The 20,700-nt window shown below is 61.4% G+C and overlaps 1 protein-coding gene and 2 non-coding genes across 6 annotated transcripts; all 3 read right to left on the minus strand.

Annotated features, from left to right (window-relative positions):
• Nucleotides 1-1,613: 1,613 nt before the first annotated feature.
• EIF4G1 (eukaryotic translation initiation factor 4 gamma 1) lies at nucleotides 1,614-19,795 on the minus strand. 4 transcript variants are annotated; one of them, XM_059478985.1, is made up of 35 exons: nucleotides 19,729-19,795; nucleotides 18,634-18,694; nucleotides 17,246-17,354; nucleotides 17,062-17,148; nucleotides 16,730-16,762; nucleotides 16,127-16,147; nucleotides 15,419-15,592; nucleotides 14,960-15,059; nucleotides 13,132-13,244; nucleotides 11,987-12,079; nucleotides 11,840-11,906; nucleotides 10,586-11,467; nucleotides 9,548-9,636; nucleotides 9,159-9,345; nucleotides 8,659-8,792; nucleotides 8,267-8,404; nucleotides 7,902-8,075; nucleotides 7,625-7,822; nucleotides 7,215-7,361; nucleotides 6,885-7,121; nucleotides 6,700-6,804; nucleotides 6,136-6,289; nucleotides 5,931-6,028; nucleotides 5,721-5,823; nucleotides 5,499-5,601; nucleotides 4,643-4,899; nucleotides 4,435-4,550; nucleotides 4,108-4,280; nucleotides 3,849-3,974; nucleotides 3,684-3,765; nucleotides 3,369-3,467; nucleotides 3,120-3,254; nucleotides 2,950-3,031; nucleotides 2,734-2,874; nucleotides 1,614-2,618 (listed from the first exon to the last, which is right to left on the minus strand). In XM_059478985.1, exons 3-35 carry the CDS (start codon nucleotides 17,318-17,320, stop codon nucleotides 2,437-2,439), a joined length of 4,905 nt encoding a protein of 1,634 aa, XP_059334968.1. In that variant the 5' UTR covers nucleotides 17,321-17,354; nucleotides 18,634-18,694; nucleotides 19,729-19,795; the 3' UTR covers nucleotides 1,614-2,436. The 4 variants fall into 4 exon arrangements, with proteins under 4 accessions (XP_059334968.1, XP_059334967.1, XP_059334970.1 ...); XM_059478984.1 differs by lacking the exons at nucleotides 16,127-16,147; nucleotides 16,730-16,762 and having other exon boundaries at nucleotides 2,734-3,031; XM_059478987.1 differs by lacking the exons at nucleotides 16,127-16,147; nucleotides 16,730-16,762; nucleotides 18,634-18,694; nucleotides 19,729-19,795 and having other exon boundaries at nucleotides 8,267-8,386; nucleotides 17,246-17,350.
• LOC132077901 (small nucleolar RNA SNORD66) lies at nucleotides 8,150-8,224 on the minus strand. The gene has a single exon (XR_009419162.1). It is a non-coding gene; the product is annotated as a small nucleolar RNA SNORD66 (small nucleolar RNA).
• On the minus strand, nucleotides 9,427-9,503 carry LOC132077900 (small nucleolar RNA SNORD66). Its single transcript, XR_009419161.1, has one exon. It is a non-coding gene; the product is annotated as a small nucleolar RNA SNORD66 (small nucleolar RNA).
• Nucleotides 19,796-20,700: the final 905 nt, after the last annotated feature.

Below are 20,700 nucleotides of genomic sequence, written 5' to 3' on the forward strand. Positions count from 1 at the left end.
GGAGGCGGGAAGAAGAGGAGGAGGAAAAGGAGGAGAAATGTGCGGGATGAAGGCTGAGAAAGAGAAGGCGGAGGGGGATAAGGGATGAGGGAGAGGGAGGAAGAGGAGAACGGGGGAGAGGGAGGCCGGGAGGAAGAGGAGGAAGGGGAGATGAGGAGAGAGGTGAAGGGGGGATGAAGGCAGCCGGGGAGGATGAAGGAAGAGGGGGGCTGAAGGAAGAGGAAGAGGGGGATGGAGGAAGAGGAGGGGGCGCGGAGAGGAGGAGGATGGACGGAGGAAGAGGAGGGGGCTGAGGAGGAGGGGAAGAAGGCCGGCCACCGCGGAGAGCGCCGTGCCAGCACCGCGGACAGCGCCGCCCCTGCCGGCCCCGGCCCCCGTACAGCCCCGGGGGACAAGGGCTGGCTGGGACCCTGCAGAAACAGGGCACCCCTCAGCCCGACCTGCCTGCCCCTAGCCTGCCCCGAGGGCCTGGTGGAGCACACAGCCTCCCACCCCATGGGGCTGGGCTGGGGACAGGTGGGAGCAGCCTTTGGAACACCGCGTCTGACGGCAACGGCCCCTGCAGCAGAGCCAGGCCAGCGCCGATGGCCAGGCTGATGGTCAACCGTGTTCACTCTGGAACCAACTGACGGCAATTAACGCTGTGGTATCTTGGCCCTGGCACAGGAGGGCACTGCTGCGGTGCCACCCTCTGTCCCTTGGCAAGCAGGTTACCCAAACAGCTCCAAGGGCCTCCCTCCCTCCTTACTCCCTCTCCCAGTCAGGGGGAGCTCCTGCCCAGTCCCCATCCCGAGGCCTTTCCCTGCCAAATGCTTCCCAGCATTAGCGATGCCAGGGCTACAGCTCAGACAGATCAGCCTCTAATCTGGGGAACAGCCTCCAGTTAATTATTCTGTACCCTCTGGGCCATGGCCAGGGTGACTCAGCAAGAGGCAGCCCAAGGCAGCAAAGACCAGCCTCCAGTTCCAAGGGGGACCAGCCTCTGTTCCCAGCAGGGATACCCCACAGGGGAACCCCAGCAGGGGCCAGCTGTGCCCCATCTCCACTCCAACTGCAAGACAAGGCCAGGAGGGGCTGATAGAAAAATGCCCTCCCACACTGGAAGGTGCAGGGGGCACCTGGCACACCTCCCATCTCCTGCCCCAAGGAGACCACACAGGTTCTGCCACTTATGCCTGTAGGAAAAGGGACATTTGGGGACATCAGGGCTCTGCTCCACAGCCAGGGTGCTAGCAGGGCTGTCTCCTCCACCTCCAGAGACACTGTGCTGGGCAATGCCAGCAAGGGGAGTCCAGGGGGCCTGGCTCCAGGCACATCCACTCCCCTTGCCACCCTTCCAACCCTGGAGCAGGGAGTACCTACCTGCCTTACAGGGGACAGGGGAGGCTGGTTGGTGCCCATGTTCAAGGCTGGCACCCCCACACCAGCCCAGGCACAAGGGACATTGGGGGGGGGGGGGGGGGGGGGCGGCAACAGCGGCACACGGGGCATTATTTAGCAATGTTCTTTTATTTCCAGTTTTAAGGTGAAAAGATGCCTTTAAATCTTCAATTAAATACTCCATAAAGAAAAAGAAAAAAAAAGCAAAAAAAAAAATTATTTACAAATTCACGTGACCAGTAATTGAATCCTTGTTTTAATAATTACACATGCGGCTCGTCACATCCGGCGCTCTATAAATACAGGGGACACGGATGAGGGGGCCGCCCTGTCGCTTGCCCAATTGTGGCCTTAAACGTTTGGGAGGAGGACGGGGGCTTTTGGGGTCGTGGAGGGGACTCAGCCTGGCCCAGAGAGAAGGGGCCACCCCCCCTCCTCCCCGGCACCCTCCCCAGGTGTCAGAGCAGGAGCTGGGGGGGGAATGATTTATATTTAAAATTTAAAAACCATAGAGGGGAGGGGGTCCAGGCAGTGATGGAGGAATAGAGAGAGGACAGGGGAGGGGGAGAAATCACGCTCCTGTCCCCAAACCAAATTTAATAAGTTTATATATATATAATCTCTCTATATTCATCAAGAGGCGGGAAGGAGAAAGAGGAGGAGGGAGAGGAGGGGAGAGATATGTCCCCATCCCATCCCCCCCTCTCCATGACATGAATCCAGGGGTGCTCTGCCCCACTCCCAGAAACCTGGTGTGCCTGCACTGGGAGGGGGGCGAGGAGGGTCCCCAAGGGGACCCATGGCAGCCACCGCCTCAGTCAGCATCTGTTTATTATCATCATGACAAACTCGTACAGGCCTTACAAACAGAACCAGGACAGAGGAAGAAGAGAGAGGAGAACTGAAAAAAAGAGAGGGGGGCTGCAAGGGGAACAGCGAGTCCCTCAGCCCTGGCATCAGCAAGTCCATGGGGGCCAGGGGTGGGAAGGGATGGAATCACTCCCCAGGGTGCCCCACTCTCTCTCCCCCCTTCCTCCTCCTCCTCCTCACAGCTGCTCAGTTGTTGTCCGACTCATCCTCAGCTTCCCGGAGCCAGGTGAAAAAGGCTGTCACCGATTTGAGAGCCACCCCTTTGCCCTGCTGCTCGGCCGGGTCCTTGCTGGACTCCCACTTGTAGAAAGCCTCCTCCTTGATGACATCCTCATCGTAGAGGGCATCAAAGAACATCCGCAGCAGGTCTGGGGTGGGGGGACAAAGGGGAACCTCTGCTATTCTCCAGCCATCGGCCACTCTGCTGCGGTGGGGACACATTTGCCACCCTCTGCTTGCCCCACCCGCACCCACGATACTCACTGGGAGGCTGGTCCAACTTCACCACCAAGGCTTGCAGGGCATAGAGTGCCTGTAGCTCCTTCTGCTCATCCCGCAGGTACTTCTGGAGCAGCTTGGCCTGGTTGCGGATGACCATGGCGTCCACGCGGTACGGGTTCTCAACTGCAGGGGACAGGGTGTGAGAGGGGCACTGCAGGCAGGGGCACCCCCCTGCTCCCACCTCACCCTGGTACTCACAGACAATGGCCAAGTGGCACACAGACGTCATCAGGGCCCTGATAAACGTGTTGGACGAGACCTGCTGCTCGCTCAGGTTGGCCTAGAGGGGGGAGGGTAAAGTACTGTGAGCTGGAGAGGGAGCCAAGAGGAAGCCTCCAGACACTCAGGCATTGTGTCCCCACCCTCACCTCAATCCAGTCGTATATTCTTTGGTTGTTCGGGTTCTCCTTCAGCAGTTTGTCCATTTGCTTGCACAGCTCCTCTGAGGTCAGCTCCTTGCGGCTTGGCATGTCTGAGCTGTCCCCCATTGTGTACTCCAATTTCTGGGGAAGCAGGCAGAGAGAGCTGTTAAAGGCAGCACAGGGGAGTGCCACTCTCACACTGCCCAAGGTCTGCCCACGGCCCACCTCTGCCCCTTGCTGCCACCAAGCCCCCACCTGCTCTGTGACAAATTTGTTGACATCCTGGTCCTCAGGCAGGAATTCCTTCCAACTCAGGCCCCCATCCCGCCACAGCTTTCCTGCGGTCTTCTGGCCCTGTGGGACAGACAGTTGGCATCAGCACGGCATGCCCTCCATCTCCAGGGAGGAAGATACTGTGGTTTGGCCATGCCAGCCACATGGCCCAGACACTGAGAGGGATGCCCCTCACCATCCTCTCTTGTGGCAGGGGAGTTCAATCTCCACCTGGGCTCCAGGCAGAATGCCAGTCCTTGAGACTGCAGCCAGCAGCCACAAGTCCCATGCACTTACCATGCCCTTGCACAACAAGCCCAGCACCTCGACCAGCAGCGTGGTGGCCTTCCCAATGGGCACCAGGGGCTTTGTGATCTCCCTGTGGAGCACAAGAGACCTGGGTGAGCTACCTGCTCCAAGGAGGACTCCTGTGCCAGCCCTGCTGAGGAGCACAGCCCTCACCTGAACAGTTCTTCCATGGGGATGCCTTCTTCTTGCAGGATGGGTGTGATGAGCTCAGCCAGGTACAGCCAGATGTGTGGGATGTCAATCTCCATGTCCTCTGCGATCTCCAAGATCTCCCGCAGCCTGAAGAGCAGAGGGAGCTGTTGGGATCCAGCAGTCCCCATACCCTTGGCTAGGAGGGACTTCAGGATGTTTCAGTGTTGAGTCCTACTCAAGGCAGGGCCAAATTCAAAGCCAGGCTGCCCTAGCCCCTCACCCTTTGTAGTACTGCTCCTTGGAGAGCGTGCCTGCCTTCACCAGCTGGCAGAGCAGGGCCCCCATGTGCTCACGGGAGATGGTGCTCCTCTCCAGCGTGGACTCGATGCCATTTTGCACAAAGATGTAGAGCGAGGAGGGGCTGCCCAGCTCCTGCACACACTGCAGGGCCTCCTGCAGGGAAAAGGGGGGTCAGTACTGCCCTATAGCCAGCTCTGGCTCCCCCCTTCCTCATCCAGGTACCACCAGAACCCTGCCCAACAGTGCTACCACACAGGGAGGGGAGCATTTGGCATGTCAGAGGAACACGGCCACCCTCTTCTCTCACCTTCATGTCATTGATGTGCAGGTATTCCTCTATGATCGCCTTGGATTTCTTCTCCAGTTCCTCTTCCGACAGCGCGGGCTTGGTGGATGTTGCAGGAGGTGTTGGCTCTTGTTTAACTGCAGGAGAAGAGCAAGGATCAGGCATCACCTGGGACAGGCAGAGCTGCAGGAGCAGCCAGAGCCTGGGGTATCAGCGCTCCCCAGCTCACCGGTCTCTCGGCTCCGGTCCCGTTCCTCCGTCATGCTCGCAGCCTTGCGCACGGCCTCGGGGCCGCCCTGCTTCTCCCGTTCTCGGCTCCTGTCCTCTGTCTCTTTGCTGAAGCTCCTCTTGGTGAGGGCAGATCTGTTCCTGTCTACTCTCTCTCCCCGGTCAAGACGCTCTAGACGGTCGCTGCCCTTCTCCGAACGTGACTCCCGGTCCCCTCTGTCCCCAGCCTTCTCTGACCTGTCACGGCTGGAGCTGCTCCTGGGCGAGAGAAAGACACAGTGTGAAGAACCCATCACCACCCTCCCTGACCCCAGACTGCAGAGCTCTGTAAAGTAAAGCTGTGCCACTCCAATCCCCACCTCTCTTTCAGCACTTGACCATTCTTGGGGGAAAACTTATTCCTGATTTCTCTCCTGTCCCAACTCATACCCTTTTCCTTTTACTCTGCTCCTTGGCACAGCTGAGCACTGCCTGCCTTTGTCCTACCCACACCTTCCTTCTGACGCAGACTGTGGCAAAGCCTCCCTTTGTTTTCCTCTTCTCCCACACAAATCCAAACTCCAGCTCTCTTTAGGGACCTCACGCTCCCACCCATTAATGTCTATCCAAGGACCCTCGGGCCAGACTGAGCACGCAGGGGTGGTCACCCAAGTGCTGAACAGTAGGGAGGACACCCAGAGTGAGGTCAACCTTCCTTGCCACAAGGATTCACCACTCTGAGCTCTCTCAAGGACCCATTTTGCCACAGGGGCAAGTGATACTGTAACCTGCCTATACACTGATCAACCACAAGACTGAATCAGGGGCTCTCCCTCAACCCCACACACCCATCCACCAAGGCAGGGCTGGCCCCTCACCTCTGCACCACACGGCGGGACTCTGGGCTCTCGGCAGGCATTGACTGCTGGAGCGCTGAGAAGCGGTTCAAGGTGCTCGTGGCTGGTCGCCCTGAATCAGATGCTGGGCGTGAAAAGAGGGAAGTCTCAGAGTTCGGCAACTCCCTGGTAGAGGAACTGCCAGGGGAAAGATCACCCCTCCCACTCTGTCCCACAGCACCCAGCCAGTCCCACACTGCCTACCTGAATCTGCGGGCTTCGCGCCAGACCCTCCGCTGCTGCCTTTGCCCCAGCTCAGCCGCCCACCCGGTGCAAAAAGCTGGTTATTGGAGTCAATGGATCCAGGCTGCAGGTAGAGAGAGAGAGAGAGAGACAGTCAGGCCTGATCCCCCACCAAGGCATGACCCAGGCCAGGCAGCCAGCTCAGCTGCCCCACCGCATGCCCAGGCTCACCTTGGTAATCTTTGTTAACCGGCTGGTGTCAATGGGCCGGTTGCCCTTGCTGATGGGCACCGTGTTCCAGCCATCATCTGCAACCAGGCTACTGCGTCCTGAGCACAAGAAGGACAGTCACAAGGTGCAGACCAGCCTTGAGCAGAGTCCAGCAGGAGCAACCCACTCCTACCAAACTCAAGTGCCCCCAAGCCCAGACACTCACCACCAGAGGATGGCCCAGGGGGTCCTCTCCTCTTGTCCTTTGACATGAGCTGCTGCACTTTGATGTGTTCTCGATGCTCCTCCATCTCTGCTTCCTTGTGGATCTGATCGATGGTTTTGGGGCCCTGGTCTCCCCGCCGCGGCACCCAGCTATTCTGCAGAGGGCAGGGAAGAAGGGAAGAGGGAACTGAGATGGCTGAAAGATGGAGGGAAAGGGATTCCCCCTTCCCAGCCACCCCACTCTCAAAGTCTCAGGTTGGTCTCCAGCCTAGGCCATCACTACTCTCCACGCGTTGTGGCAGCTTTTGGCACAAAAAGGCTCAGGTTCCAGAGCCCCCCTGCATTAAACAGCCGCCAATTACTGTGTGCCCACTACCACTACCATGATAACCAGGAGCAGGGGCTAGCATGGTGTCTCTGGGGCTGGCCACAGCTCACATACCCACCTCTCTCATAGAGGGAACACATGGAGTGCTGGCACTCAGAGGACATAAGCCAGCAGCTCCAAGGGACCAAGTAGCAGATGGAGGACAGTCCCCAGGCAACTGCATTCCATCAACCTTACCCGTCTTAGGTCAATCACATCCTGCAGCATGAAACGGATTCGGGATGATGTCTTTTTCTCTTTGATGATCTTCTCCATCTGATTGAAGTACTGGTCCATCCTGGGCTATAGAGGGACAGAGCCATGGTCAAATCCCTTCTAAAGGCAAGGGAAGAGCAAGCAAGTTAGGGCATGGCAAGGAGTACCTTGGCTTTCTCAAAGTCCAAGTCCTTGCCAATAGTCGTAAGCAGGCGGCAAAGGCACTCAAGAGACTCTTCATCGTGGTTTTTGAGCAGCTTCACCACGCAGTCATGCATAATGGCCTCTGTCAACATCTTCAGTTTGAAGAGCTCTCCAATGAACTTGATGTTGCCCAGGGATCGTCGGCGGGCCTTGTCCCGCGCCTCCTCCAGCTCATCCTTCATACGTGCCTTCTCCTCGGGCTGCACGAAAAGCACAACAGGCCAGTTCAGGGCACAGAGCCAAGCCAAGGACACCCATGCCAGCCCTCAGAGCAGACTCCCACCACAACTCACAGCACTGGCATCATCCATCTCCTTCTGCCGCTTCTCAAAGATCTCATCATCATCCTTGTCCTTCTCAAACTCCTTCTGGCAGCGGTTGAGCAGCAGCTTGCGGAAGTTCACAGTCACTGTGGGCTTGTCTGTTGTGGGCACTTTAAGCTGCAGGGAAAGGTATATAACCCAGAGAAAGAGCATGAGTTGTGTCTCCCCCAAAAGCTGGGCAAATAAGGTGGCATTACTCAAATCAGTGAAAAGCCACCCTACAACACTGTGATGCCCTGCTGAGACTCTGAACACAGTCCTCCATCCACACACCCCAGTTTCCCCACTCCACATGGAAGGACCTGCACACTACTAAGCTCAGATGAGATGGCCAAAAAAACCTTGCCTGCTCAACAGGAGACCACCCAGCTTCTGCTCACCCCCATAAGGCAACGGCACATGTTAGCATAGGCAACAGAGAAGTTTGGCTCCGAGATGGCCTTCTCGAAGACGAGGTCAATGACACCCTTGAGCCGCTCCTCCGTGTCGATGGACAACTCCATCACCTGCTTCATCAGTTGCTGGAACATCTGGGGTGTCAGCTTGTTGAGGATGCTGCGGACACGGCGGAGCAGTTCCTACAAGGGCAACAGGGTCAGCAAGAGCTGGGCACCTTTCCCCCAGGCCCTCCAACTGCCTGCCCACCCCAGCTCCCACCTGTGTCTTGATATTCTCAGGATCCTCCTCCTCGGAAGCACGTTTGCTGCTGGGTTTCCAGGCCTTCTCGGCCTTGTTCAGCTTGACATCCTCATTGAGGGACACAGTAGCAATGATTTTGCGGGGCTCCTTCCTCTGACTCGGCTGGGAGCGGCGGGGACCCAACCCTGAGGGCTGACACACGGAGAAGAAACTCAGCTCTCTGCTCTGGAACCAAGTGAGCTGGCTCCCAGAAGTCTCCAGTCCACCTACTCAGATCCTCAATTCCATCATGGACATCAGTGGCCCAGACACAGCGGCTCAAAAGCTTGATCATCACAGAGAGGCAGAGCAGGACGGCAGGAATGAAGTGAGGAGATACTCACCAGGCCCCGGTTGCCCATGACAGGCCGGCCAAGGTTGGCGAAGGAGGGGGTGAAGTCGGGGCTGCAGTTCATGCTATTGATGCGGATGGGGTCGATTGGCCGCAGTGGGGTCTTGTTGGCCTGCGAAGGTACACACGGCTGAGGATGCCCGGGGGCAGAGGAGCGGGATGGATCCATCCCCCAGCCTCAGCGCCGGGACAAGGAACTGGAAAAAAGGCCCCAGAGGTGCCCCCACACCCACCAAACCCAGGCTCAAAGGTCACTGCAAATGCAGCAACAAGACCCTGAGCACAAAAGTGAAGTCCCTGCCCCACCTTCCCAAGGCACAAAGAGGAGCCAGATCCCCACCTAACCACCATCCACAATTCCCCAATTTCCAGGGCCGCACCAACCTTGTCCAGCACCACATCTGTGATCTGGGGCAGCCCCTCAGGTTTCTGCATGCTGGCAAAGATGAACTGGAAGCCCAGCAGGAACTCCCGGTCATATCGCTTCTTCTCCTCAGGGTTCAATGGCTTCCATTGCTCTGCAGTGAGGGGCAAGAGGGACACTCTGATGTGGCCTGTCCCATATTCTGCAGCCTGAGCTGTGGTGGGTCTGGGTCCACACAGGGACAAGCAAGGTGAGATATAGACAACCACAGAACTGTCCCAGGCTAGTACACCGTGAGCAAAACCATGCATGCTTAGAAAGCCTGATTCCATCAGGTCCCTGCCTCCTGCCTAGACCCTTATGCTGGGAACTCTGTTCCCCATCCCATGCCAAGCTTGGGGACAAGATGGGAGGAGAATGTAAAATTTAGGACACCGGGACCATGCCACCCACACCTTCCCTACCGCTGGGTCCAGAGGTGGTGGCTGCCAGCAGAGGACTGTGCCCAGGCACAGCTTACCTTCCTTGTAGCCATACTTCTGGCTGGCAGCCTTGCCCTTCTCCGGGGCCAGTTTGTCTTCCTTCTCCTCCCACGTCTCTTCCGACTCCTCCTGTGGACGGGCAGGAGCCACATCCTCTGCTTCACTAGCAGGGGCAGACACGGGGGGCTTGTTCTCCACCTCCGAGGCACTATCACCAGTCTGAGACTGCAGCAGAGGGGACAGGGACAGCAGTCACTCACATGAGCCTGTTCCTGTCCCCTTCACCCCACTCCTCAGTGTCCACCCCACCTCAGATCCTCATTACCATCACAGAGCATCAGTGGCCCAGACACGATGGCACAAAGCAGAGTTCATCACAGGAGGAGATGGGACACAGGGTGATCCCCAGACACCCCAGGACACTCACCTCTTTAAAGGCATCCAGCAAATCACCTACTGCCTCCTTCTTGTTCAGCTCCTTCATCCTTCGTTTCTTCTTTGGCACCGACATGGCGACTGGGAGGAGAGGCAGGAAGGTGAAAGACAGGAACCCTCCCAGTCCCCAGCACCCTGACAATAGCTATGGGGTCACCAGCAAGGCCCCAGTAACAGCAGGTGAGCTTCAAGATGCAGCCACAAGGATGTGGTCCTGTCACCCCATAATAGCCCCCATCCCCAAACACACCCTGATTTTCCATGTGCCTCATCAAAGTCTCCCATCCACACTGCCCTAGTGTGGGCTCCCCATGTTGTCAGAGGATCCCTGCAGACACTGCTCTACAGGCAGCCCTTACAGAGACACTCCTATACAAATCTCTGTTCCCATACACACTCCCCTCACTGGCACCCCTATACACCAGCCCTTACACGTGCTCCCCAGAAATTATCTGCCCTGAGGTTGCCCTCCTAGAGCACCCCTATATCCCTGCCCAAGGCACTCCATAAAACACATCCTGTGAGCCCATCTTCCCCATCACCCCTATGCAACCCCAACACTCCTGTGCAGGATGCTTAAAGAAATAAAGAGAAACCCTAACACATCCCCAGGGCACCCCACTTTCCTCAATCACCCCTGTGTACTTGCATACCCCTACACAGCATGCCCTACATCTTCCCTGCCAATCAGCCACCTCCCAGTGTCCTCAATGACTGGGGACAATCCTCAGATACAACCCTGATACATCACCCTACACCCCTGCACAAAACATCATGTAAAACACACTTCCATTCCCTGTGACATCCCCCACACACAGCCCTCTATGCTCACCCCATACATCACCACATAGATGTACTCCCCAGACACCTCCCTGATCCCACCATCCACCTTGTCCCCTTCAGCATCCCATACCTACACATCCTGTATCCCTAACCACATCTCCAACACCCTCCCTGTACCTCATGCCATGCGATGCCCCCCACCACCCAACACCCACCCTGGGGCACCCTGCAGCCCAGCATTCCCAACCTTGCGCGGTCGCCTCCGAGATCTGCGAAGGGGCAGGGGCTGGGCTCAAGCTTCGCTCCTGGGTCTCACCAGAGCCTTCGCCCTCTTCCTCCTCCTCCTCTGCAGGTGGGGAGGCAGGGGTGCCAGGCTGGGCTGGCTCCTCAGGCTCTGAGATGGGACTGACATCTGACTCGGGCTGCTCCTCACTCGGCTCCGCTTTGCTGGTGCCCTCCACACCATTGGGTAGGGGCAGCTCTTCAGGCTGGGCAACGGGGGAGTCCAGGGTGGGCACAGGCACCGGCTCAGAGACCGGCACTGGCTGGCACACGGGCGCCTCAGGGACCGTCTCAGGCGTCTCCTCCAAAACCCCATTGGCCTCAGCAGTGGTCTCGGGGCAGGGCTCTTCCCGGGGCGGAGGGGGGCTGGGGGAGGCGGGTTTGGCAGGCGCTTCAGGGGCCTGTGGTACAACGGGCGGTGGCGACGGCGCAGCCGGCACGGGGGGCACGGCTGGCATCGAGGGAACAACGGGCACCGGTGGCACCTCGGGGGGCACAGGCTCCTGCACAGTGGGCTCCGGGAGGGAAATAGCAACTTCCCCCTCCTCTTCCTCCTCCTCCCCCGCAGCCACCGTGTCCATGTTGGGCGCGGGCACAAGGGGCAGCTCCGCAGCCCCTGGCACTGTAGTGATGGCGCTTAACGTCTTTTGCGGGTCAGGTGGCGCCTCGCCCTGCTCCGCTTTCGTGTCCGTGTCCACAGGAGGCTCCATTGGCACCAGCGTCACGGGCGAGAGCACCACGGGCTCCACCTCGGGGATCAGGGGAGGGGGAGGAGACGGGGATGCCGATTTGCTGGGCTCCAGGGAGACAGGCTTGCTCACCACCAGCGCAGGCTTCGGGCGGTCATCTGCAAGGTGGATGACATTAATGGATGACTCTCTGATTCCCTACTCATCCCACGTTCCTCCCCAGATCCCTATATCTTCAGGAGACATAGGGACAGATGTGCCAAGCCACATCACAAATGGGGGATGGGGACAACAGGGGTCCTCCAGTGCCCAGAGGACAGCTGAGATGAATAAACAGCCCCCGTAAACTTTTCTGGATCCAACAAGGGGACACAGGTCCCCGGGTATGCAGGGATGGCCTCTTACTCCACAAGAGTCAAGAGAACCAAGGAACAGCGGGGCTGGCATTTCATATCCTGCAGTGCCAACACCAGGGGAACCTTGCTGCAGCCATGCCAGCTGGCACAGCCAGCCCTAGCACGGACACTTACCAGGCCGGACAATAACTGCTACATGGGGGGTCTCTCCATTGGCCTGGGGCTCCAAACCACTTCCAGCCTGAGGGGGCAAAGAGGGAGTTGAACAGGGCCATGTGCACTTCCCGCTGCTGCAGCTGCGACGTCAGAGGGTCCACTTACCTGTGGAGGAGTGGGGGTGGATGAGGTCCTTGCTCCAGACATAATTTCTTCTGTAATGTCTTTGCCACCTTGGTTGGGGTCTCGTATTCGGATCTGTCCAAGAATCAGAGCAGAGTGAGGAAGCTGTTGGCAGACTTCAGGACACAACACATGGGCCACCCCCTTTCCATGAGCCCAACACCCCACAGGACACCCTTCTCCAAAGGGAAAAGGAAAGTTCATTCACTGCAGTGCCTGTCCTGGCCCACAGTTTGGGGAACAGTGGGTGCCACATCCCCTCACCAGAGGGCACAGTGTCCCACAGATACTGGTCTGTTCCAGTGCCTTGCAAGTCACTGCAACACAGCTGGAGCCAGCAGGTCCCCAGGCCAGTGCCCATCTCCAGAAGTGAGGGGACCCCAATACATCATGTGCTGGCACAGGGGCTACAAGAACCCCCTCATTTAAGGACAATACAGAGGACTAACCTCAGCACACAGAAACCCCAGTGAGCTCTGTGTCACCCCAGGCACACCCTATATGCCTAGAGCCTCACGTGCCCCATGTCATGGGTGCAGCATGAGTTACAGGGCACCCAGCTGTGGGGTGACTGGAGGGGTACACGTGAGTCTAGCTGGGACTACAGTGCAGGGGATAGCGCAGCCAGGAACCTTGTTCTACCTTCTGAACACGACCTACTCCCAGAACATCAAGGGCAGAGCTCAACCCATCTCTGATGAGAAAATGCCAGCATCCCACCTCCCAGTGGCACCCCCTGCCTCCCAGCACAGGGCCATGCCGGCAGCCACCGGCTCCCCGCTATAAATAGGCCCCATGCGAGGCCTCTGAGCACCGGCATCTCCGGGAGCAGACAGCAGTTGGCAGCCGCGGCACCCCCGCCCTCCCGGGAGCTGTGACTCAGCACAACGCTGCCCGCCGGGACGACCAAGGTCGCCAGCACCCACCGTGCACCCCAGTTCCCTTGCTAAGCCCTCCAGCCTGTGGGGACACAGCCCTGTGCCAACCCTTTTCCCTGGCATGCTGCACCACGTCCCATCCCACACACCACCAGCACCCGGGGCTGACACCATCCCCCTCCTCCACACGAGCACACCCTCTCGCACACGAGCACCCCCATCCACGCCTGGAGGCAGATGGCTCCTTACCGTCTTGCGCTCTCGTTTTGGGGGGATCGGTGGTTGCTGGCTCACAATGACCTGGGCAGTGGGGACCCCCGCTGAGAACTGCTGCACCCCCTGCGCCGGGTAGTACGCACCCGCTGAAGGAGAGGAGAGAGCGTCAGAGCAGCCAAGCCAGATCCTCCAAGCCTGTCCTGAAGACTGCCTGATCTCCCAAACACAGGGGTCTGTCAGGAGCCCGGAGAGCCCTCACTGCTCTGCTGCGAACCCCCATCGCATCCGGCCTGGATTGTCCCAACCCGCCTGACAGGCCTGACCGAATTCCTTCCCTGTGAAGCAGAGAGCGTCCCCGCGCCACCCCCACGCCCAGGCAGGCCCCGCAGGCATCCACCGTGCCCACCAGCTCCACACCAGAGAGCCCTGCCTGGACACTCGGCCATGTCAGGTACTCCCGGCTCTGCTGGTGGCCGCCTTCCTGCCTGCGCCCTTATCTCCCCAGGGCCAGCACCAGCCCGAGGGCGGCACCAGGCAGCCTCCATTCACACCCAGGCTGAGGGGCTCAGGCTCCCCGTGCAGCCCAAGTCCCTGGAGAGCCCAGCCCAGAGGAAGAAGCTGTGCTGAGGGACAGAGGCAGAGCTGGACTCCATCCAGGGCTGGCACAGCCTTTAAGAGGTGCTCCACTCCTCCCAGGGCATCCGTGAGCATCACCCCGGAGCAGTGCCACAGGGATACGGGTGTGCTGGGACAGGCACAATTGGGTCCTGGCCTCCTCTGGCTCCAGCACCTTCCCTGCTGCACTGACCCTGAAAGTCAACGAAGGTGCTCTGGTGACTGCCTCATCTCTGAGTCAGGGACCCTCCCTTTGCTTGGGGGACTCACAGGGACGCTGAATGGGCCTCACACGTCAGGATGGGCTGGGCATGGGGGAAAGGAAGGAGACCCTGAGCTGCCTAGCCCTGAGGACCAGACAGGAGACCCAATTTGATTCATTTGTCAAGGGTCACACCATGTCGGGTCACCCTATCAGTCCTGTGGTCAAGAGGCAAGTGCTGCCAGCTTCCCCAGGAAGAGCCACAGCAGCCCCAAAGCAGAGGCTGGGGGTACACCCATCCTAGAACCTCACAGAGATACCCAGAGCATGTTCCAGGGCTGTGCTCAGTGCACAAAGGTGCAGCAGTGTCCTGGCCCAAGCACAGGAGACAGCCACAGCCAGGAGCCACCTCCCTCCTCTGAGGGGCTGGCTGGGCCCTGAGACAAGAGGGAGGGAGGCCGGGCACGTACCTGGCTCAGGAGAAGCCCATCTCTGCCCCGGTTATGCTTTGCTGCTGTGCCGGGGCCAGGTCGGAGGCCTCGGCTCACATTTCTGTGTCTGCTGGGCCTCCCGGGGCCAACCAAGCCTAAATATAGTCACAGCCCGGGTGGCCACATGCAGCAGGGGGAAGGAGGAGGGGCTGCTCACATCGCACTCCCCAAGCACCAGGAGGGGGCAGCCATGGAGCACCCCAGCTCAGCTCAGGGGGGTCAGCAAGCACTGAGCTGCTCACCACCCTGACAGCAAGGGAGGGGGAGCAGGGGATAAAGTCTGCCCCAGCCCTCCGCCAGCAGAGTTAAATATTAAACAGCCCCAATTTAGAAAAGGACAGGGGTGAGTGGACTGGTACAAATGGACCAGTGGGACATGATGTGCTGCTGGGCAACAAGGAACTGTCCCCCAAAACTACAATGGGGTCACACAGTCAGCCCCAGTCAGCTGTGTTCAGCTCAGAGGGACACACAGAGGCCAGGAGAGTAAAAAAACAGGGATGTGCTGGGACTGAAAGAGCACTGTGGAGCAGAGCAACCCCTCTGTCTGTACCGTAAGTCCCGAACTCTGTGGGGCTGGCTCCAGGATAAAAACTAGGGGCGCCAGGTTGGACCGGGTACTGTTGGGTCGGGACAACGTACGTGGAGCGACCCTGCAAGAGGAAAGAAAATAAGTCAGTTATGTCCCCTGCAGAGCATGGACATACCCCCAAAACATTCATGTGACCCCAAACCTGACTGTGAACTAGTTGTACACCAGGGCAGTAAGCAGGACACAGGTAGAGCAGACACCAGGTGGCTCAGAGAACTGTTGGGGAGGGGACCAGTACTGCCTGCCACATCTCTACCTAGCCAGCAGCACCCTGCTCAAATCAGTGGGTGCTCAGAGTCTCAGGACCCCCTCCACCCCACCAGAACAGACCTGGGCTTCAAGCCCAGGCAACACCTCCTGCCAGTGCCCATCCCAACCTGCCCCCCCCACCCCCCACAGAGCCCAAAGCATCGCCCTCACCTGTCCGGGAATGTAATAGGCTCCTTGGGAAGGTGTGTAGGATATCTGGGAGGGTATCATCATCACCTGGGAAGCAGCTGGATACACATGGGCAGGAGGGCCGGGCCGAGCCGTCGTGTTACTCTGCACGCGGGACGCACTGGCAGGAGGCTGTGCCCTGTTCTGGTAGAAATGCTTGGGGAGAGATGGGGCACAGCGTCAGCAGGAGCTCCAACACCTTCGTCTGCCACCACCGCACTCGGGGGGAGACACCAGCCCCCCCCCCCCCCCCCCCCACGCTGCCGGCACACAGCACCGCCTCGGCAGCCTGCAAGGCCACCCCCCGCCCGGGCACCACCCTGTCCCCACGCACCTGCGGGGCCGCCTGGGTCCACCCGACCCAGCTCATGCCCGGCGCGGCCCCGGCCCAGCCCTCCCGGGGCCGGCAGCTCCAGTGCCCGGGGCCGGCCACGGCCGCACGCAGCTCGGCGGCTGCGGGTCCCGGCGTGCTCTGCACCGGCTCGCGGGGGATGCTGGGACCTGTAGTCCCGCCATGCCGGAGCCGGACAACATGTGGAGCTCCGCATTCCCACCCCGGCCAATGCCGCTCATCCCGACCCAGCTTGTCTGCCGGGCAAAAGCATCCCCGGGAGCAGCAGCTCCAGCCCCGCAACGAGTGGGCAAGGAAGGGTCCACGCACGCACCCCCGGGGCAAGGAGAAAGCGTTACCTGAAGAGACCTGAATCCTCCCTGTTAGCAAGCGCACGCATACAGAGGGAAAGGGGGAAAGAGAAAGACAGGAGTTACTGGCACTGGGACAGGGATAGCAGAGGAACGGACAAGAAGTCAGGGAGCCCTGTGCTCTCTGCCCACATCCCAAATATACTGAGATCCCTTCTAGGGACCTTCCAAGGGGCAGGGATGGGTCTGATGAGCTCCCAGACAGCACAGCCAAGGATGTCACCAGATCTGTCCCCAACAGCTCCTCCACACAAGAGGGCTGATGGAACCCAGAGCCTTGCACGCCACTGCAGGGCCTTTGGAGACCGAGCAAAGCAGGGAAGAAGAGGGAGATGAGGAAGGGCACAGGCAGAAGCAATAGCCTGGGCTGGAGTTAGCACAGGCACAGCCACATGCTGCAGGCTTCATGCAAGGAGGGAATTGGGGAGACACTGCAGAGAAACCTACCCAAAGTCGAGCAGGCATCCCGCACTTTCCCCAGAGTCCAGGGTCCCCACATGCTCCCCAGCCCCTTCATGCCCAAGGTGGGTGTTTCTGTGCAGTGTCGGGGAAGGGTGTTCAGCATGCAGGGCAGGGGAAGCGGGTTAGTACCTGCTGGTGAATAGCCCGAGGCCCTGCTGGAAACTGAGAGAGGAGGAAAGGGAGGTTTGGGGCAGGGGAGGAAGGAGAGAAGAGCAGTCACTCTGTGGGCATCCTCATTGGAGGCGCCTGCCCTCCCACCCCAGGGCCAGGAGGTCCTCAGATGGCAGTCGTGGTCCAGACCATGGGCTCATTCCCCCTTCACAGGCACACACCAGACCCAAGGGGCACCACGTTGCTCCTAACACCCCTGGGTTCCGTGGCAGTGTGGGCTACTCGGCCAGGAAGCAGAAAGCTGCTGGATACCCCTTACCACCCTCTGCAGCTCTGGACAAAATTCTTACCTGGCGGGGCTGAGAAGGCGTATTCATTTGTGAGGTCGGTGCCGGGTTAAAAACCACAGGTGCCGTCTGACCAGGTGGGAACGTCGGCTGGAAGAAGGCAGGGAGGGAAAGAGATGGTACCACTGCCCTTGGCATCAACTGGGGTGGCAAAGCTGGGTCCCCCAGCCCTGCAGGGGACAGTTACCTGCGACAGTCCGGGAGAAGGGGCAGGGTGCGGGGCAGTCGGGGCTCCTCCTGTGGGCTGTGGAGCTTTGTTCATTTCATGGGGTTGTGCATAAGGATCCCCTCGCTATCTGCAGGAACAGGGAGAGTGGGCATAAGCTGGAGATGGCAACACCCCAGGCATCTGTCTCCTGTCCATGTCAGCACTAAAATCTGCAAATCTCCAGCCCCACAGCCTACCATTGTAAAGCCAGGCATCAGCCATGCCCCACAGACAGCATCCCACCAAGGCACGGACCCCCAGCCACCTCCTCCTGCCCCACTGGGCCATGGGGAAGATGGGGTAGGTACTGCCAAGTCACCCAGCCTGGGCAGGTCCTCACACCCTTCTGAGCAGACCCCTCATCATGCCCCAAACCCAGCCATGCCCACCAGCAGGACTGACCCACCCAAGGTGACCCCACAAAGCCTGTCTGGGCCCTAGACAAAACTGGGCACCAGCGCCCATGATCTGCCACCAGCACCTAGGCCACCACTAACTCCGGGGGGCTGGGTGGACCGGCGGCACCCCGGCGTCAGCCGTGCCCAGCTCCACCCCGGCTGACCTACTAAGCGCTTCCCCCGGCCGGCCAAACCTGTTCCTGCCGGTGGCGCCGGGTCCCCGGCCCACACCACAAACGCCTACCAGGGAAGGCAGGGAGCAGCTCCCTCGTCCCCCCACGCCCCCGACACTCCTGCCCACTGCCCTGCCCAGGGGAGTCTGCAGCCCCCCGGCACCGCCAGCACCCAGGCAGCCCGGACACCCTCCCGGTTGTCCCAGGAAGGACTTGGCAGCCAGTGCCGCTCTCCCCGCCCCAGTGCAAAGGCCGCAGGGGCAGGGAGGAGAGGCAGTACCCCGCACACTGCCGGGGGTCCCCTGCACCCCGCGGCACCCAGTGAGCCCGCTGCCGGCCAGACACCCAAGGGAGCGGCCCTGGTGCCTCCTGTAATCTGACGCCGGGACGCGTCAGCATAGCCGGCCCCCAGCCCCGCTGCGGGCACTGCCAGACACGTCCCACCAACACTGGGAAATGGGGCACCCCAATCCCCCCATGGCTGTGCCTCGGTATGGGGGTGCCACCCCATCCCAGGGATCCCCCGAGCCACAACCCAGCGGAGATGGGCCCTGCCAGTGTTTCAGGAGGTGGCAGGCGCTGGGTTGCACCCCCAGTGCTCTCCCCGGGCCCCTTCTCACCGGCGACCCAAGCACCCGGCACGGACAGCCCGTACCTGAGCCAGCTTAGCTAGGCCTTGAGAACAATCAACCCTAAAAAGAGGGGGAGGATTGTCTCACAGGGGACAGGGACACCCGGGGACAGCCAGACCTGGTCTCCTCCACCAAACACAACCAGGAGCGAGCAGGATACTCACCCCCCCGCGGGAAAAACCTGGGCCGGCTGAGCGGGCCTGCAGAGACCGTTCATCCGACTGACTGGGAGAGAGAGATAGAGAGATCAGGCCGGGCCCCGCGGAGGGAGCCCGGCCTGGCCCCGGCTTCGCACTGGCCCGGGTAGCCCAGCAGGGCCGGGGAATGCGGGTTCCGTCCCCGGGGGGACAACGGGGCCCCGCGCGGCTGTTTGTAATCGGAGTCGCGGCCGCCTCTCCTGCGCCGGGAGCGGCCGGGCCGCGGCCTGTGCTGGGCCCGGCGACGGGGCGGGGGGACTCCGGGAAGGCCCAGCTCGGTCCGAGTGAGGGGCCGGGGGACGGGAGCAGCAGTTCGGGGAGGCAGGAACGCACGGGGGATTGGGGGACAAGACAAGAATCACCGACGGCGGAGCTGGGACAGGCCGCGGCCGTGGCCCGAGAGCGGCCGGCCCCGCCAGGCCCAAGCGCGGCCTCGCCCCCAGGCCGAGGCGGCGGCCAAACCGGCGGCTGCGACCGACTCCGTCTCGGGGCGGCGGCACCACCATCACGGCGGCGGGAGGGCGCGGTGCGGTGCCCGGTGCGGCATCCGGCGGCCCCGCTCCCCCCCGCGGCGGCGGCGGCCTCTGCCAAGGACACGTGTCACTGCCGGCCGCAACCGCGGCCCCGCGGGCACCGGCGGCGGCACGAGAGGCCGGTCGCGGCGGGGCGGGGGCGGCATTGCTCGCAACACATGCGGCGGCGGCGCCGGGCCTAGGCGGGCGCGGCGCCGGGAGCACGTGTGCGGCGGTGGCGGCGGGGCGCACCGGCCGGCACGTGGGCGCGGACGGACGCGGCCGCCGCGGGATCACCGGGACGTGGGGACCATCGGGACGAGCGGGGGGCCCGGCGCAGCACCGGAGCGAAGCACGGGACAGGGCGTGGGAAGGGGGGTGGCGGCGGCGGGGCGGCACCCACGTGGTGGCGGCGGCGGCGGCGCGACAAGGCCCGGCGAAGCGAAGCACGGGGAAGGGGGAGGAATAGGGCGGCACGCGCGGCCCCGGTACCGGCGACCCCCCACCCCCCCCCCGCGGGGCGCGCGCCCGCCCCGCCCCCGCCCGTTACCTTCAGTCTCCTTCAGCGCGCGCGGCCCGACGCAGCCGCAGCGCAGCGCAGCACGACCATTTCCGGAGCCGCGCCGCGCGCAGGGGGCGGGGCCGCGGGGCCGCGCGCCCGCCGCCGCCGCGGGGGAGGGGCGCACGGGGGCGGGGCTGCCACGCCCAGAGCCGCGCCGGGCCCCGCCCCCGCCCGCACGTTGCGCCGCCGCCGCGCCCGCCCCGCCGCCGCCGTCACGTGACGGGGCGGGGCGAGGCCCGGGCGGCCCGGAGGGGGCCGGGGGCCGCACGGCTACGCCCCATCCCCGCGGCCACGCCCGACGTGCCGACCAGTCCCGCCGCCGCGCGCCCTGTGCAGGGTCACGAGGGGAGTGGGCGCACCCGGCACCGGCACCGGTCGGGACGCACGCTCACCCGGGGCCTGACACCACCGGCGTCCCACAGCCACCCAGGGACCAGCGGCGCCCGCACCCATTCGGTGCTTGGCACCACCGGGACCCGGCCTCACCCAGAACTTGACATTGCCCCAGCGGGCAGCCACTCGTGCTCCATCCAACCCTGGCCACATCCGTGATGCACCCTCGTGCACCGGCACCTTCCCGGGACGTGGGACTTGCCCGGCCAGGAGCTGCACCCGCCCAGAGCCCACCCAGCACCTCACACCCACAAGGAACATGGTCCCCACCCTGCACCCCGCAGGATGCAGCACCTTACCCCGACCCTGCATTCAGCCCCCTCCCTTTGGTACTCAGCACCCCACTCCCACCCAGACACAGCCTCCCGTGTTCACCCAGCTGGGACACAGCAGGTGTCAGACACTGTCACTTTTGGAAACAGGGCAGGGGCTTTCCTCTTCGCTAAAAATACTTTCCATGTGGCTTCTGTCCCCACCTCCCTGACTGCTTTTAACCCCAATGTCAGCTCTGGAGCAGCACCAAATGATGGCAGAGTCCAGCACATCTGGCAGGGCAGTTAAAAGTTG

This window comes from Ammospiza nelsoni, chromosome 10 (genome assembly GCF_027579445.1).
Source record: "Ammospiza nelsoni isolate bAmmNel1 chromosome 10, bAmmNel1.pri, whole genome shotgun sequence".
Taxonomy (NCBI): domain Eukaryota; kingdom Metazoa; phylum Chordata; class Aves; order Passeriformes; family Passerellidae; genus Ammospiza; species Ammospiza nelsoni.